We start from the raw sequence: 17364 nt of genomic DNA, 5'->3' as shown, positions 1-17364 counted from the left end.
CCCGCTCTGACTTGGAATAAGCTACCTGCCTTCTCCAATAAAATTCCACCCACCCTTCAATCAAGACCTTTCTCTTGGCCTCCCCCATCGACCTGGGACAGCTCTTAACTCCCTCAGTGGGCTATGAGGAGAGGTCAGCACGTGGGGTGGGAGTAGAAAGGGATGAGAAATTATGATTGGCCAGGCTGCCAGCCCACACTTCTCAAACTTTAACATGAATACAAATCAATTGGGGAGGGAGTGTGAAGCCAGATTCTGACCCTGTAGTTTGGGGCGGGGCTGAGAGCCTGCATTGCTAACAAGCTCCAGGTGATGCCCATGCTGCTGCACGGGGTGCCAATTTGAGCACAAGGGCCTGGCCGACTGGATTGGCTGAGGAAGGGGGGCAGGTGGGAGCCCAGGTGTGAGTGGCCATCATCCAGGGTATAAGAGGGCAGGGGCGGCTGCCCAGCAGTTACTAGAGGGAGTGTTTGTAGGTGTCATGGCGCTGAGCTATGGGCTTTTCATCTGCTTTCTGCTCTGGGGAGGCACGGAGCTCTGCTACTCCCATTCCATATGGCAGAGAGGGACCCCCCGCGTTGTGGTGAAGTGTCTGGAGGCCCAGCTCGTGGTCACTGTCAGCAAAGACCTTTTTGGCACCGGAAAGCTCATCAGGCCTGCAGACCTCACCCTGGGCCCCGAGGACTGTGAGCCCCTGGTCTCTATGGACACCGATGATGTGGTCAGGTTTGAGGTTGGGCTACATGAGTGTGGCAACAGCCTGCAGGTGAGGCTTGGGCCTGGCATGGGTGGGAGGACATGGGAGAGGTGGCCCGCAATGGGGAGTGTGGATTCAGGGCCAGTGTAGCTGGGACGAGGGCAGCTCCCTTTCACTTGTGGGATGGGAGGAGGAGCAGCTGAGGCCTAAAGCTGGGCTAGGGGGGAGCGGGGGAGAGAGTTGGTGGCTCCTGCCTTTAGTTGGCCAAATTAGGTAGGTGGGGTGGAGTCCAGAGGGCGGTGCATTTTAGGTCAGACTGGGGAGTGAGGGCTTAATGGGGGAGGCATGTTCAGGAGGAGAAATGAGTTGTCCAGGCCAGACCTCTCCGCTAAAGTGGGGGGTTAGTAAGTCCTCAATGTCATGAATAGGTTCTGTGCCTTTCAGCAAAATGGTCTATAACGAAACCAATTTGACCACAGGCTAATTGAACTCAATAGGGCATCTCATCAATGCTATCACGAAACTGCTATCCTCAGATTAGGAGGGACCTTCCAGCAGGGCAGGGCTGGCGGGGCACAGATCCCCAGCTGGTCCACAATCCCCGGACTAACTTCATTCTGTTTCATGGAGAACCTGTCCTCCCCTCCATCATGGGGCTCCCACTTCTGCCCACCCAGCTCTGGACTTAAATCTTAGTAGTTGCCTGGGGCGGGACAAGCCCAGCCCCTGGAGGCATCCCCCTGGAGCTCGAGCTATAGGTGTGGTTCCCAGGGTTTGAAGACTGCTGGGCCCTGTATCCCGTGGGGGAGGGCTGGGAAGCCGGAGAGGTGCAGTAGGTATTTAAGGAATTATTCTAGCTTAGTTACTCTCAAATCTTTGCATTAAATTCAGCTGTTAAAACTAAGCTGGGGCTTTTAGAACTCCCGGTTCCCATATCCTGCACTAAAACCAGAACAGAAGTGGGAGCCAGACATCAGTATCTTTAAGATCCCAGATGACTCCACTAGTCTGCCAAGTGCAGTGTTTCCCATGATTGGTTTCCCCATCTTGCCTGATAAGGATCACCTGGGCAGGGCTGATTGGGAATGACTCCTGTGCAGTTCCACAGGCCCACAAGTGGTTTAATACCCTGCTGTCCTGAAAATCTTAACTTTTGAACATTCTCATTTTGCAGTGGGCCCCACAAATTATGCAGCTGGTCTGCCTGGGCACTCTTTAATCAGCTTAACAATAACCCACAACCGTCGGACCAACTCTGACTGGGCACTCTTTAATGGAAAGCTAGGACTCCCCTGAAGATTGAGGGGTTGGGCGGGCCAGGCAACCACTTGGGCCCCAGGTGATCTCCTGAAAAGCTGATTAGAAGCTGCAAATTGCTCCAGTGGCACCTGCCTGTACTCTGCCTGCCTCAGGCAACCAGTGGAACCAATTTGGCTTTCTGTGAAATGGGCGAGAGAATAAGTCAAGAGGGAGGGCACCATAAGTGCTTACTGAACCTCCAAGGGGAACTTAACAAGGAGCAGATGTGGGCCTAGAAATCAAAGTACAGTGGGGCCTTGACTTACGAGTTTAATTGAGTTTAATTGGTTCTGAGACCGAGCTCGTTAAGGAGCTCGTTAACCCAAATTACTCTGTCAACTCAAAGCAAAAAATCTGCCGAGAAACAGACGGCTGGTATCTCGGAAAAACTTGTTAGTTGGGACACTCGTAAGTCAAGGCCCCACTGTAACTTGGAACTTTCTGGCTTCATCCTGGTGGCTTTCTTGGCTGCAGGCCTCCCCTGAAAGAGGAAACTGGGTGTGTATTGGGGTGGGGCTGGCAGCCTGAGCAGAGGAACATGCCCAACACCTCTAGCTCTGGGAGTTGAACCAGACCCCTGCAGAGCCCTCAACATTTCAAGAACAAAAAAACTGAGGTGTGAGGGTAGCGCCTGTCCAGGCTCTCCCATGGGTCGCAGCAGAGCAGGCTTTGGGTCCGGGCCTGTGTTCTCCCGGCCTCCTTTGGGCTCCCCTCCCTGCTCCCTTGCAGAGGCTGGGCCCACCTCTGACAGGTGAAGCTGGTGGGGCTGACCCTCCCCTTTCCTTCAGGTGACGGAGGATGCCTTGGTGTACAGCACCTTCCTGCTCCACAACCCCCGCCCTGTTGCAAATCTGTCCATCGTGAGGACGAACCGCGTGGAGGTGCCCATAGAATGCCGCTTCCCCAGGTCAGTGTGGGAGGAGCTGTCGCTGCCACTGGTGCCAAGGCCCCTTGGCAATCCTGTCAGCCTCCCAGCAGCATTTGGCAGCATGGCTGCGAGAAGGTGGAAGTGCTTGGGCTGTGGTCACTGCCCTCAGCCCTGGGTGGAGTCAGGGGCCTCCTGAGCCTCTGAAATGCTCTGGGCCACAGCTGCTTCTTGGTGAAAGCTGTCCAGGCCCCCCTTGGAGTTCAGAACACTTTTTCAATAGCGTAGGGCAGTGGTTCTCAACCTTGGCTGCACATGAGAATCACCTGGGAATCTCTTTAAAATCTTGATTTCTGGGCCTCATCCTCCGGAAATTCTGTTTCTTTGTTACTAATGTTGTGGCCCCACCCCATAACAAAGAAACAGAATTTCCGGAGGATGAGGCCCAGAAATCAGATTTTAAAAAGATTCCCAGGTGATTGTAATGTGCAGCCAAGGTTGAGAACCACTGGTGTAGGGAGAGGTTCCAAGCTCTGACCCACATCTGCTGTTTCCCTGTGGTTTAACCCAGTACACGTGTGTGGGGGAAGCCCCTCAAGCCCTGAGCACTAAGCAGTGCCCGTGAACTCTGCACTGAGGTGTGAGGAGAGGGTGGCTGTGGCTTATAACACACCACAGGGTCCTGTGCTGGGCTGAGTGCCTTGATCCCTGTCCTCCCCCCTGGGGAAGGTAGGGGAGGATGGTGCTGATACCATGAGGGTACAGGGATGAGCATGTGCCCGGAGAGAGGTCAAGGGAGGAGTTCCAAGAACAAGATCCTGGATGGGGCCTTGGGAGAGGTGAGGCTGAGACAGTCTAGGCAGAGCCACCCTGCCCCCCCTTACCTACCCCCCCTCCCCACCCAGGGGAGAGCAGTGAGTCACTAGTAGGGGCTACAGCCTGGGGGCCTGGTGCCTATGGCTTAATAAATGGAGGGGGACAGATGGGTTCTAAAGGCCGAGAGATGCAGTGAAGGGGTCCAGGCTCAGTTAGCAGGTGCCCCTCCCCAAGCACCATGCAGAATGAGTGAGAACTGATTCTTCCACCTGGAGGGTCCTCAGGTAGCCGGTGGGAGAGACATGCGGGAGCTGGTGGGACCAGCTGGAGACTGGGAGGAGGTAAGCCCTGACCTGTGGCAGCTGACTTGAGGGAGCTAAGGAGAGCTGGAGGAGCTGGGTGCCTGATGTTGGGTGGTGGTGGTGGTGGGGGGAGATGGAGTCGCCAAGGGCAGGGCTCTGTGCCTGCCCTCCTATTGGCCAGAGAGACTTGAAGCCTTCCTGGGATCATGGCCATCTCTCACTTCAAAAGAGCTCTGCTTGGGTCTGAACTGAGCATGTTGGCTCACCTGCCTGATGTCTGCAGGCCGCCGGGAGGCTCGTCTCGGGCTCAGATACCTCCTCCCAGCTCCGGTTAGCGGAGGTCTGGTTCTCGAAGTAGGCTTTTCCATGAGACCCCCTGGGGTCAGCAGGGCAGATGTCTTGAGACACCCGACTGCTTCCAGGGACTTCCTGTCTCAGTTCAGGCTCAGAGTATCTCACTGGCTTCTCAAGAGCCAGAGGCCTAACTGCATTTGTCTCTGAAGGACTTCTTTTCTGGGCCTGGCCTCAAGAATCCTGAGTGGTACAGAGAGGGGCTGTGGCCTCAGACCCCACACCTGAGCCTCCCAGGTGAACCTTCAGGAGCAGATGCGGGTCTAGAAACCAAAGGAACTTGAGATATCTGTCTTCATGCTGCAGCTCGGATGTCCTCGTGGCTGGGAGGAACCACTCACACGTGTTGAGTACAGGAGGTTAAGGGACAGGCTCAGACTTCATGTGTCTGTTCAGCGGCCTGGACTAGCTGTCTGGCTGGGCCACCGCTGAAGACTTTGCAATGAGGTAGCAGTGAGACCCCCTCTAATGTGGAGCCATAGGGGTGAGCCCCACAACAGGTAGCTCCTGTTCTCTTCCCAGGCAGGGCAATGTGAGCAGCCACGCCATCCTGCCCACCTGGGTGCCCTTCAGGACCACAGTGTTTTCGGAGGAGAAGCTGGTTTTCTCCCTGTACCTGATGGAGGGTAAGCAAGGAGGGCTGGCAGGGGGAGCTGGCAGAGGGAGCTGGCAGGGAGAGGCTCTCACTCCTGACTGTGTCCCTCAGAGAACTGGAGCTCTAAGAAGAGGTCCCCCACCTTCCAGCTGGGAGATACAGCCCACCTCCAGGCCGAAGTTCACACGGGCAGCCATGTGCCCCTGCGACTGTTCGTGGACCACTGTGTGGCTACACCGACGCCAAACCGGAATGCCTCCCCTTATCACACCATTGTGGACTTCCATGGGTGAGGGCTGGGCTGCCTTTCTGGGGAAACCTCATAGCATGACCTATGCCACCTTCCCCGGCCTTTAACTTCATTCTTCACTCATTCTCTTCACAGTTGTCTCGTGGATGGCCTCTCTGATGCTTCATCTGCTTTCAGAGCACCCAGACCGGGGCCAGAGACTCTCCAGTTCACAGTGGATGTGTTCCACTTTGCCAATGACTCCAGAAACATGGTAATACCTCTTTTTAATACCCAGAACCTTAGGGGTCAGGCCGATCAGGCCTATTCTGCTGCTTTAGCTCACTAGTTGTCTCGAGTAATAACTGGATAGCTCTGCCCCCAGCCTAGTAACTCCACAACTTGCCAAGTAGATAAAGCCATGGGCTCTAGAGAGATCTTCAAGGAGAAGGCATGGGTGACACAGTCCCCTGGATAGGTAGAAAACCCATGAAGGATAGAGACAGAATCAGGGGTCCTAGAAATAGAACAAAGTAGAAGAGGAACCCAGGAGACTTAGCTGATGGTTCAAATAAGATGAGCACCAACAACCATGGTATTTGGTGACCAGGTCACTGATCTTGTCCTTGCCAAGGTCAGCAGGGCCAGAACCCAGATGAGGAGGGGTTGAGTAAAGGAGGTGTCAGCTTCCTGGAGGCTTTCTAGAAGGGCAAGGAAAGCAGGTGAGAACTTTTCATACAGCGAAGCATCTTAAACTTGATCATAGGCTAGACCCGTGGTCAGCAAACTGTGGCTCTCAAGCCACATGCGGCTCTTTGGCCCCTTGAGTGTGGCTCTTCCTAAGCCTTAGGAGTACCCTAATTAAGTTAATAACAATGTACCTACCTATATAGTTTAAGTTTAAAAAATTTGGCTCTCAAAAGAAATTTCAATCGTACTGTTGATATTTGGCTCTGTTGACTAATGAGTTTGCCGACCACTGGGCTAGACCAGTGACTTTGTGAAACCCAAATGCATCAGCATCGCCTAGAGGGCCCATTGAACTATATTGCTGGGCCCTGCCTCCAGGGTCTGGCTCAGTAGGTCTGGATTGGAGCCTAGAATCTGCATTGCTGACAACTCCCCAGTGGCTGTTGCTGTGGCTCTGGGGCCACCCCTTCAGAACCACTGAGTGAGAAAGCCCACTTGAAACTAAGGGGATGGAGGGGGTGGAGCTAAAGTGTAGACTGCTCCTGATGACTGAGGTGTGGACAGATGGGGCAGGAAGCACAGGTAGAAGGACTGCCCTCTAGTCAGTCAGTGCTGGTAGAATTTTACAAATAAAAATCAAGTAGCTTTTATTTTTAAAAAAATATATTTTGATTTTAGAGAAGAAGGTAGAGGGAGAGAGAAACATTAATGAGAGAGAATCATTGATCGGCTTCCTCCTGCATGCTCCCTACTGGGGATCGAGCCCGCAACCCGGGCATGTGTCCTGACCAGGAATCCAACCATGACCCTCTGGCTCATAGGTTGATGCTCAACCACTGAGCCATGCCAGCCGGGCTCAAGTAGCTTTTAAGCAAGTTAGAAACAGGGGTTGTAAAGTTTGGAATACTGGTCAGGAGGGAGAAGTGATTAAAACAGGGGTTCTCACCTCCAGCTCTATACTAATCCCCTGGAAAGTGATTATGATACTTGCATATATTCCCATATAGTTTCACTTAATTGGGGTGGGGCCTGGCATCGCCTTTTCCAACATCTTATAAAAATCTTCAAACATTAAGCTGAAAGAATTTTATAGCAAACACCTATGTACCTACCATCTAGGTTCTACCATTCATGTTTTACTATAGCATCATCCATCCACTAGTCTATCTTGTTTTACTTGAAAATGCATCACAAGCCACTTAAGCTCCTTGTGACTCTAATAAGCAGCCAGGTTTGCAAACCACTGAACCAGAGGCTCAAAGGCTGGGAGGCATTAGGGGCAAGCAGAGTGAATTTGTAGAAGAGTATGCTGTTGCTCCCTCACCTCGCCCGCAGTTCTGTTCTGAGAACAGAAGTAGTTTGATACAGACTGGTAGATGGCAGGAGGGGCAGGAATTAAAGCTGTTAGTGCGATGTCCCGAAGCTTCTGATGACAGGTCCTGGGTTGAACGGAACTGGGGATAAAGGAGAACAGACTTTGAGTCAGGGTCCTGGTCCCCCCTTCTGGGTCATAGGCTAGAGGATCCTTTGGGGATAGGGAGTTGAGGTTGACTTCAGGGGTGGTCCAGTGGGGAGGACGGGCCTAAGGTTTTATACAGGTGGTCGCCTGCGCTGGTATCTGCATCCCCAGGGAGAGGGAGGTAACTGAGACCAGAGGACAATGCTGCTCAGTGGAAGGTAGCCTGAGCTCTGGGAGGTTCTCCCTCAAAGGTGGGCTGTGTGGCCTGGCTGACTGTGGCCATGGCACAAGGGAGAAGGAACAACTTATTCAAGAGCTAATGGGGAACCACCCTAGGATCTTAGGCCCCAGTTAGCATCAGAAAAACGTACTGAGAAGAAGCTGAGGATAAGAACAGTTCCCTCCTGGAATAGGGACTCTCAAGGCCCCAGAACCCTTCTGTGGTGGGGCAGATAGAAGTGCCTCCTGCCTTGTTTGTTTCCAAAATGGTTTCCCTGCCTGTATACTTGGCCACTAGGTGGTGGCCAAGGTTTGTGGCTCTGCAGAAGGCTTCAGAGAGAAGGTGATAGAATTTCCATGCCCTTGCAGGGTTGGCAGGGGGCTGTTGATATACCACGTAGGGTATAAAATAGGACCTCTGGCTGAGGTGTCCCTATCAAGAGGACCAGAGCTGACCTGAGCCCTGGCTTTGTCAAAATTTTACCTACTCCAGGTGGTTGGGGGATAGTGGCCCCTTTGGGCTTGATCCCTGGCCCCAAGGTTCTGACTTAATGGGCCTCGGTTGGGCATGCTTGGTGATTAGACAAGTTTGGGAGAGGCTGGGAAAGTAAAGATGATGGGTTCCAATTTAGAGTCCAATTTGCTACTTGCTCTGAAGTTTTAGACAAGTTCATCTCTGACCTTCTGTTGCCCCACCTCTAAAATGAAGCTCTTCGCCCCTCCCCTCAAGGGTTAAGGGTTATATAAGAAACGACTTATTCAAGTCACTGATACAGCTTAGAGCTCCGCTAGTAATAACTGCTTTTACTTCCAGGTATATATCACCTGCCATCTGAAGGTCACTTCAGCTGACCAAGTCCCAGACCAACTAAACAAAGCCTGTTCCTTCAGCAAGTCCTCCAACAGGTGAAGAGATGAGATTGGGCATGGCTGGGGTAGAAAACCTGATTGACCACCCTTGTGTCTGTTCCCCAACATGAATATTATCAGCAAACTGCTTCTTGCAGGCAACCCAGTCATCTAATCCTCTCGTCTTTCCCTCTCAGCTGGTCCCCAGTAGAAGGCACTGCTGATATCTGTCACTGCTGTAACAAGGGCAGCTGTGGCATTCCAAGTCGTTCCAGGAGACTGGTGGGACAGGGGCAAGAGTCCGCTTCCCGCAGGCGCAGGCAAGGTAGGTCTTACGGTGGCCACAGGGCTATTGCTCTCCCCTTGGACTAGGGTACCTGCTGTCACTTTAGGGTGACGTTCTTCTCCTTCGTCCCCCATTTAAAGATGTTTACTCCTAGGGGTGCAATTTTGAGCTTTCTTTTTTTAACAAAATATATTTTTATTAGAGCGGAAGGGAGAGGGAGAGAGAGAGAGAGACATCAATGATGAGAATCATTGATCAGCTGCCTTCTGCATGCCCCCTACTGGGGATCAAGTCTGCAACCCGGGCATGTGCCCTCGACTGGAATCAAACCTGGAACTCTTTAGTCCACAGGCCAATGCTCTATCCACTGAGCCAACCGGCTAGGGCTTGAGCTTTCTTGATTAAAACAAAACCTAGTTCAGCCCACCGAGGCAGAGCAAAACCCCTAACCCGATTCCTGGTGAGGGACAAAGGTGACCCTTCGATGTCTTATCTTTCAGTGACAGAAGAGGCAGATGTCACAGTGGGGCCACTGATCTTCTTGGGAAAGACTGGTAACCCTGACGTGGAGGAGTCGACCTCTTCTCTCACCTCTTTGATGCTGGGGTTAGTCCTAGCAATGGTGGCATCCCTGACTCTGGCCAACATTGTTCTGGGTCTTGCCAAGTGGCGCCAGGCTGCTTTCCACCCTGGGAAGTGAGCTGTGTATGCTTCCCAATAAAAGAAGTGTTAACAAAACATTCAAACCTGTAAAGAATTTTGTGAGTTTATTTGAGCCAAACTGTCGACAATTGCCAGGAAGCAATATCTCAACGGATTGGGATAATGCTCCAGAGAATGGTGGTTTCTCATCTATTTTTATACACTGCAATCAAAGGAAGGGATGTAGGTGGGTTACATGAAATTCACTGGTGATAGATTAGAGAGGCGGGAGAAAGCAAAGTGGGGGGGGGCGGGGAGGGACCCCTGGGATTGGATAAAAAGTAAAATGATAGACACATACTTAGGTGGGTGCAGGAACAATTACACAAATTCCTTCATTTTTATGTTATCTGTCCTGGTGCCCAGGCACATTAGGTTGAGCCCCAAGGGGTTTGGAAAAAGGGAAGTTACAAGTCACCCAGACATCTCAAGGATATGTTGCTATTAGATGCAAAAAGACAAGCTCGGTTAAGGTAAAGGTTGACCTTGTCAGTGAAGATACCGGCCTAGGATGTAACTACCCACCATAACTGCTTTTAGTTAAAGTTTAAGTTCAGACCATCCTTTGTGGTTACTTTAGGTCTCTGAGTTTGCAAGATCATCATGCAGGCCTTCCCTAAGCTTGTCAGGTTAGCATGTGGCCCCTTTCGTCCACAGAAGAAAGTAACCTTTGGGGTGTAGTGCAGTGACTACAGATGGTGAATTGGAGTGGTTGTGGGGGAGGGACAGACTGTAAAACAGCACCATGGGTTCAAATAGCACAGTCTTAAGTACTGTTGCGCCTCTAGTGTGAGTCTGCCTGTCTATATAGTGGAGAGGCCAGGCTGGTTTGTGAAGGCAAGTCTATATTTCCCTGGCTTTCAGCTCCATGTCCTTCCTGGGGGGAAGGTTCATCTTCCAGGGACAACTATAATGTCCTGTTTCCAATGAGGCCAAGACAAAAGCTGGGGGTGAAATCTGTGAAGCCTCTCAGAGTGGGCTGGCCCTTAGCTGGCTCCAACATCATCTGAGACGGGACTCACTCCTCTCTGGGTGAAGGTTGCCTTCACTGCAGAATCCCAGCTTTTCTGTTTCTGTGGCTTTGGGTCTGGCTGAGGCAAGAGGCTCAGATGTGTTGACATGGGCATAGAAGCAGATGTCTAAAGTACATTCAGAGCAGGGTCTTGTGATTCTGGGTCTGAGAAGTACACAATGGACCACGACCTAGGTCCTTGCCCCTCCTAGCCTGATCTGCAAACACCATTGGCATCACCTGGGGATTTGTGGGAAGGGTAATGTTTTAGGCCCCATCCCAGAATCTGCATCTTAACAAAATCCCCTAGTGATTCAAGTGTGTTGAAGCGCACTGGGTCAGGGGATTTGTATCAAGAAGGAATCATGTGGTATTTTTCCTTCATTGACTGGCTTATTTCACTTAGCATAATGCTCTCCAGTTCCATCCATGCCGTTGCAAATGGTAAGAGTTCCTTCTTTTTTATAGTTACACAATTATTATTAAATGACAGGGTGAGGATCAGCAGCAAAAGTAGACACAGCTGCTTGGCATGAATCTTGAAGAAGCTGAGTTTGACTTGAAGTTGGAAAATGTCTTTAATTCTAGAAGCCGCTCCGAGGAGAAAGGCAAGCCCTAGCTTTGACCCGGAGATGCACAGAAGGGGAGTGAGTTGCAGCCTTCTATGAGCAGTCATGGGAAGGCCGTAGTCAAGCACAGGATAAAAACATCTGTGAGGAGCTTGAGCGCCAGGGAGAGTTCACCTGCAATGGGTGACACGGCATGTAGAGTGGCGGTTGATTCAGGGGAGAGGAAGTGGAGAGCTAAATGAGCAAGATTAAAAGAAGAGAGTGAATCCTGTCACTCCACTTTAGACAGAGGTGGGACAGGTGAGTTCCACAGGCTGGGAGCAGAGCCTGAGCCTGAGCCTGAGCAGGAGGGTGCACAGGACCTGGCTCGAGAGAGCTGAGCTCTGCAGTTTCCCACCATCAGTTCCATGCTGCTCAAGTGACTGGGTGACTATTAAAATAATCTACTTTATACATTATCTATTATATACTATATAATATATATTATATATATTATAAATATATTATATTTTATGTATAGAATTGATTTTATATACAATCTTGTATAGATATTTTTTCACACACCAGCCTTACAGCCTAGGTAAATCAAACATGTACAAATGTGTACTGGGAGTATAATTTCATTTAAATGTAATGTTACTATTATTATTAGACATTATTATACATTATAGGCCTCTGGCATCATATATGAATAAGAAATACAGACATTAAATTATGTATATGTGTAAAAAAAAAAAAAGAAGGAATCATGCCCCCCAAGTAGGTCATGGTGTGCTGTGTGAGGGAGTAAAGGACTAGGTGTAGGAGGGGTGGGCTTCCTGGAGTTAGTGATCCTGTAGCAAACGCTCAAAGAACTATCAGGTGCTAGATAAGCAAAGTGGGAGGAGCGGGTGTGGAGGGAGGAGAGAACAGGGAGAACCTGTGCCCTGGAGGAGGATGGAGTAGAGGGAGTAGGGCTGGTGAAAAGGAGCCATTAAGGGGTCTGAGTGCCATGGATGGACCATGCCTGTTAGGAAAGTCAACTGAAGCAGCAGAGAGCATGGCCTGGAGGCTGAGAGAAAGCCTGTCTCCTTGCCACTGCGGGCTTGGCAGGTCCCTTCAGTTGTCGGATGGGAATGTCTGGAGGCTGGGTGAGTAGAGCACATGTGGGATCCTGGTTCATGCAGCAGGACGCTCAGGGCCAGATGGCTTGTCTCTCAAGCACCCAGCTCTACCCCTGACTGAGCCTGTTGACCGCTGCCTAGCAACATCCTGTTTCAGATGAGGAAGTTCTCCACTTCAGGGTCGTTGTGAGGATGAACATGAAACGTGGTGTCCAGCATGTGTTCAACCCAAGCTGTTTTATAAGCAAAGGCTACTCCCAGGACACCCTAGGGACTGTCCCTGCCTTAACACCCATCACTTGCCCTCATGTTCCTGGATGTTGCGACACCGTGGGAACTCATCTCTCATTCAGCTTCTGTTGTCTTCGGCAGAAAGAGGAAGCAGATGTGCCTGGTGTGCAGAGGAAGTGTGACTAGGGATTGACCTGAAAGTTAGCCCCAGATGGCCTCAACTCAGCACGAAGCGGGCCCTGGGCAGGCCCAACAGGCAGCCTCCAGCAGTAATGTCAGAGGGTCCTGCCTTCCTCCTCAAGATGGCACCTGAGTGGGAAAGGGAGGGAGATGGCAGAGGATTGACAGTTGTCTTGATTTCATGGCTTACAGCTCCCCTTCCCCTGGTGTGTGGGGTAGCTTCATGTTCTATCCTGTGACATTCTCATAAACTAACACCTTTTGTGCAGGTTTAAAACTTTGCCTTTGCAGTCAGGGACAAAAAGGGATGAGGTATGTTAAAGGACAAGAGAGGAAAAAGTAAAGTCATGATCATGCAAATACAAAATGAAAAAATGAGTCAAAGATTTTGTTTTAACTCATTCACTGAGGAAACTAAGATGTAAGAAACTGCTTCAAAGGAAATTGCAAATAACAGATTTATATAAAAGGCAAGCAGGAATGCAGAAATGAATTTGCTGATAGGTGCACAAATGGCTTCTCCCATGGGCAGAGTGGAAGATTTCATGGGAAGGTTGGATACCACCAGAAAGATAAAACTGTGTCTCCCAAGGGGCCTCTCACCCTCAGGCTTTAGGATAAAAAGTCTGGTTTGTCCACACACTATAATCGATCCCTTCTCTTGAGCAACTCTAGATCCCAAACCAGGGCGCCAGAGTACTTATAACTAGAACACTATCTGGGGATGGGGGGCGGAGGGGAAATACAGGTCCAGTGTGAGACTACTTAGTGTAAAAGCAAACTCCTTAGATGAATTCACTGAGCGCAGTGCATTTGGGATTTGCCGCAAGGGAACTAGCAAGGATGAGCCAGTTCAAAATGTGTTCCACGGGGCAGGACTTACGTAAGACGATTCCTTTAGGGGAGGGGGCTGCAAAGCCATTGTACTTTTATTGGCTGTGTAGGTCACACCTGGGTCCTGAGCGGGCACCATCACCCAGAGATGCCAGGTGTTATTAAATAGAAATAATGAGCAAAGCAGCTGTGGCTTCTAATCAGACACTCCCTCCAGTTGGATGGAGGCCAATTAGCTGAGGCACTGACTGAGCAACAGAATTCTGCCTTCACAAGCAAAGCATCAGAAAGTGCTCAAGCCCATTAACAGCGGCCTGGGTTTACTTTGATCTGTTCTTGCTCCAGGGAGAGCTGGGGGCTGGTTCCAGGATTGCAGCCATTGAAAGCAGTAAACCCTGACACCTGGAGTAAGGTTTAAGAACTTTTTAAAAAAATTTAAGTTTCTCTTAGTTTCTCGCAGCCACCACTCCCCATTCCATGGCTAATAGCCACATTCCATCTTGGGCCATGTCATTCATTCTCAGTTGCTTGGGAAGACCTGAGAGCTACACAAACTCCAGCCTTTGAGATATTAAAAAATAAAAAGCTGATTTAGGACAAAGAGCCCCAGCCAGAAAGGTTTCAGCTCCCACTTACCCCTAGGCTTCATGCCTATGTGCAAGGCAAACCTAATCCACTGTGTGTGTGTGTGTGTGTGTGTGTGCATTGTCACATTTTTTCTAATAGAAAACAAATAGCATAAGTACATAGTAAATAAAAATCTTAGCTCACCCCCTACTGTGTTGGAGCATCTTAGGTTTCCTCCCAGAAATTTTCTATGCCTACAAGCCTGTTTGTGCATTAAAAACAAAACAAAACAACATTCCCCCCAGCACTATCCCCCACACAAATAGGTACATGTTCTACTTTACATTCTGCTTGGAAAGTTCCTTTTTTTCACCTTTCTTACGCTTTTTACTTAACAATAGACCTGTGAGTCTTCCTCAGTCTTTCTACCTAGCCTTCCAGGGTTATTTAACCAGCCTCCTTCAGCTGTGCAGGTGTTTCTGACCCTTTGCTCTGTAGATTGGTTTACAGTTCAGTTTGCAGGTGGCCAATCCTGTTTCCCTCACTTCCAGCTTCCTGAGGGCCATCCTGCTGCAGCCACAGGACACAGCACATCCCTCTCTCCTGTCTAAAAAGTAGAAGTCCCTTCTCCCCATGCTCCCTCTTGCTGCTGTCCTATTTTGCTTCTTTTCATGATCAGAACTCATTATTTCCCCCCAAATATAGTCTTTCTTTTCAGGTTATAAAAATGGAAACTATTCACTGGGACACACTCAAATGATACAGGAAAAGTACAAAGAAAGTGAAATTCACCCGCTATCCTGCCCTTTGGATGTTACTGTGTTGGCTGGTGTCCTTCCAGGCGCACATAGCCATGGGCAACCTTATGTAAGTGGCATCATTACACACGTGAGTTTATCCTCTGCTGCCCCCTCCACCCTGCCCCACAGTGTGTGGAACACAAAGATTGTTCTTGAAAGAGCTGTCTGCTCCTAGATTGCATTCCTGACCTTCATGACCACAGGTATATCTGCTCCAGCTCCTACCTGTCAATAGGAACACTCTGTGGTCACCAATGGCCTCCGTGTAGTAAGGTCAGAAGTTTGGAACCTTTCTTGAAGTCGGCGGGCAGACTGAAAGGTGAAAGAGCCCAGAACTGGGAGGCAGGAGCCCCTACCCCAGAGATAGGCTGTCCTCCCAGGAGGCTAGCCTGTTAGGCTTCCCAGGAGTATCTGTTACCACTGAGCACTGCCTTCATGGGTTCTCTGCCACCATGCTCATCCAGTGTCCCCCAGTCCAGCCTTCTTCCCAGACACTTCTACCTCTCACCTGTTCTTTGAAAGCCAGTGTTCCTCAACCCTGGACTCACTTTTTCTCATCTGTGGTCTTTCCAGGTGATCTGGAAATGTCATTGCTAGCGACTCCCAAATCCCTATCTATACCCCAGATCTCTCCAGAGCCTCACACCTTGCAGTGCTTCCCTCTCCCCTTATTCACACTCAATTTGTTGACTTCGCCCTTTTCTAGGATTCTCTCCTTCATGCAACCCAGTCTTCCAGGCAGTGTCCTCCCTGCCTCTTGGAGCTTCTCTATCCCAGGCTCCCCTGGATGCCACAGTATCCCTAACCTTGGCAGGCTCAGCAAACCTCCCCAGAGCCCCACCTCCTCCACTTCTTCCCCTCTCCAGAGCCGTGGTTCCAGAACCTTTCTAGTTTACCCTCCCACCAGTATTCTATTGGAGTCTCTAGGCGTGTATGCAGTGGGTATTTAAAAAATAATAATAATATGGGCATACAGTTTATTTATTAAATCCTTACCCAAGGATATTTTTTCCATTGATTTCTAGAGAGAGATGGAAGGGCAGGAGGAGGGGGAGTGAGAGAGGAAAAACAGCAATGTGAGAGGGAACCTACAACTGAGATACATACCCTTGACTAGAATCGAACCTGTGACCCTTAGGGTCCACAGCCAACACTTTAACCACTGAGCCAAACCAGCCAGTGCTGTAGTGTTTGGTTTTTTTTGTTTTTTTGTGTTTTTTTTTTTATCAATAACTACCACTTCAAAGCCTTCATCTTTAAAATGGAGATAACAATAGCACCTATCTCACTGAGAGGATTCGGGGAGGTGATATCTGTCAAGTGCTTGGCACATACTAGGTGCTTTAGAAATGTTGTAGGTGGTTATAGCTGAGAAAACAAGAGACTGAGTGGGGAAGGGAAATGTTCCTATCCTAAACTGTAGCCAATAAAGTTATCTGGTGTAAATCACAGGTAAAATGCTACCCTTGATTTCTCAATGGATTTCTGGCTCTGAAATTAATTAGGAGAACTGACTTTGGTGTCTCCCAGACTCAAGGCCTGTGTCCTTTAAGTCGGCTCCCAGGCGGGTGGGAGAGTCCCGGGTACCAGACACTTGGCCTGCTACAGGCACTCCTCCTCTTTCACTAATTTTGGGTGGGTTACTCTCCGTTTCTAGGCCTCAGCTTCCTGTTCTATAAAGTGAAGTTTTTAAACTGAATGATTGGGGATGTCTCTTCCTCTATCCCCAGCAGTTTGAGTCTTCTTCAAATCCCTGATAAAGTATGAGTGACATTAGATTATGTAAAAATACTTAACTAGAGTTTAAGAGTCAGAGGACTCTGTACCCCTGAAACTATATGAAAAACGTGTGTGTGATGTGTAGGCATACATGTGTGAAAACTGACACCTGAGCATTTTTCTGGGAATGGCTTTGGAAAACAGGTCTGTGATCTCAAAAGATTAGTCACCAGCCTTATTTAGGCCTCATCACCTTGGACCTGGACTAGAGCAACAGTCTCCAAACTGGTCTCCCCGCTACTTCCTCTTTCCCTTCAATCTATCCTCCACCCACCACACAGGGTATCCTAAGGTGAATGCTGACCTGCTAAAAATCCTTCCATTGGCTCCAGTTGCCTAAATTCCTTGCTTGCCATTTAAAGACCATTATAATCTTACCCAGCCTTCTCCCCATACTCATATCCTGTCACACCCTAATCTATTTTCTCTGTCCTCAGCCCCTTCATGAATCCTCTGCCCTGGCCACAACGAACATTTCACGGCTTGCTGAGTGCATCAGGCACTTTCACATCTCTCTTCTTTTGCATGAGGTTCCCTGCAGTCCATCAGGCAAACCCTTATGTGGGCTTGGAAATCCAACTCAAGCATCACCCCCCCTCCGTGATGTCTTCCTGACCCAACCCCCAAATTAGGGGCATCCTTCTATGCTCCCACTCCTTTAACATAATATTTATCCCACTATATTGTAATTGTGTGTTTGTGTCTATTTCCGCAACTACTAGTAGGTCCGAAGTTCTTCCAGGAGAGAAACCAAGTTTCCAATTGACGTGTTAATCCCCAGTACCCAGCACAGGGCCTGGAACCATGTATCTACCAGTAAAAACTATGTTAAAAAAAACAAAAACGATGTAAAATAATCAGTAAATTAATGAAGGAGCAAGTCATGAGCAAACAGGCTAAGGAGAAAGGATAGATACAGCTGAACAGGTC

General features: G+C 49.6%; 1 protein-coding gene across 1 annotated transcript; it reads left to right on the top strand.

Annotated features, from left to right (window-relative positions):
* Positions 1-481: 481 nt before the first annotated feature.
* On the top strand, positions 482-9357 carry ZP3 (zona pellucida glycoprotein 3 (sperm receptor)). Its single transcript, XM_005879171.1, has 8 exons — positions 482-766; positions 2785-2903; positions 4853-4956; positions 5037-5214; positions 5311-5428; positions 8337-8428; positions 8569-8696; positions 9158-9357. The coding sequence occupies exons 1-8, from the start codon at positions 482-484 to the stop codon at positions 9355-9357; spliced, it is 1224 nt and encodes a 407-aa protein (XP_005879233.1).
* Positions 9358-17364: the final 8007 nt, after the last annotated feature.

The sequence above is a fragment of the Myotis brandtii genome, unplaced genomic scaffold (genome assembly GCF_000412655.1).
Source record: "Myotis brandtii unplaced genomic scaffold, ASM41265v1 scaffold583, whole genome shotgun sequence".
NCBI lineage: Eukaryota > Metazoa > Chordata > Mammalia > Chiroptera > Vespertilionidae > Myotis > Myotis brandtii.
This window is presented reverse-complemented; position numbering and strand designations above follow the sequence as displayed.

Coding starts and splice junctions, on each gene's coding strand:
- ZP3 (XM_005879171.1), top strand. CDS start 482: ATGGCGCTGAGCTATGGGCTTTTCATCTGCTTTCTGCTCTGGGGAGGC. Junction 4,957..5,036: donor CTCCCTGTACCTGATGGAGG/GTAAGCAAGGAG, acceptor TGTGTCCCTCAG/AGAACTGGAGCTCTAAGAAG. Junction 8,429..8,568: donor TTCAGCAAGTCCTCCAACAG/GTGAAGAGATGA, acceptor TTTCCCTCTCAG/CTGGTCCCCAGTAGAAGGCA.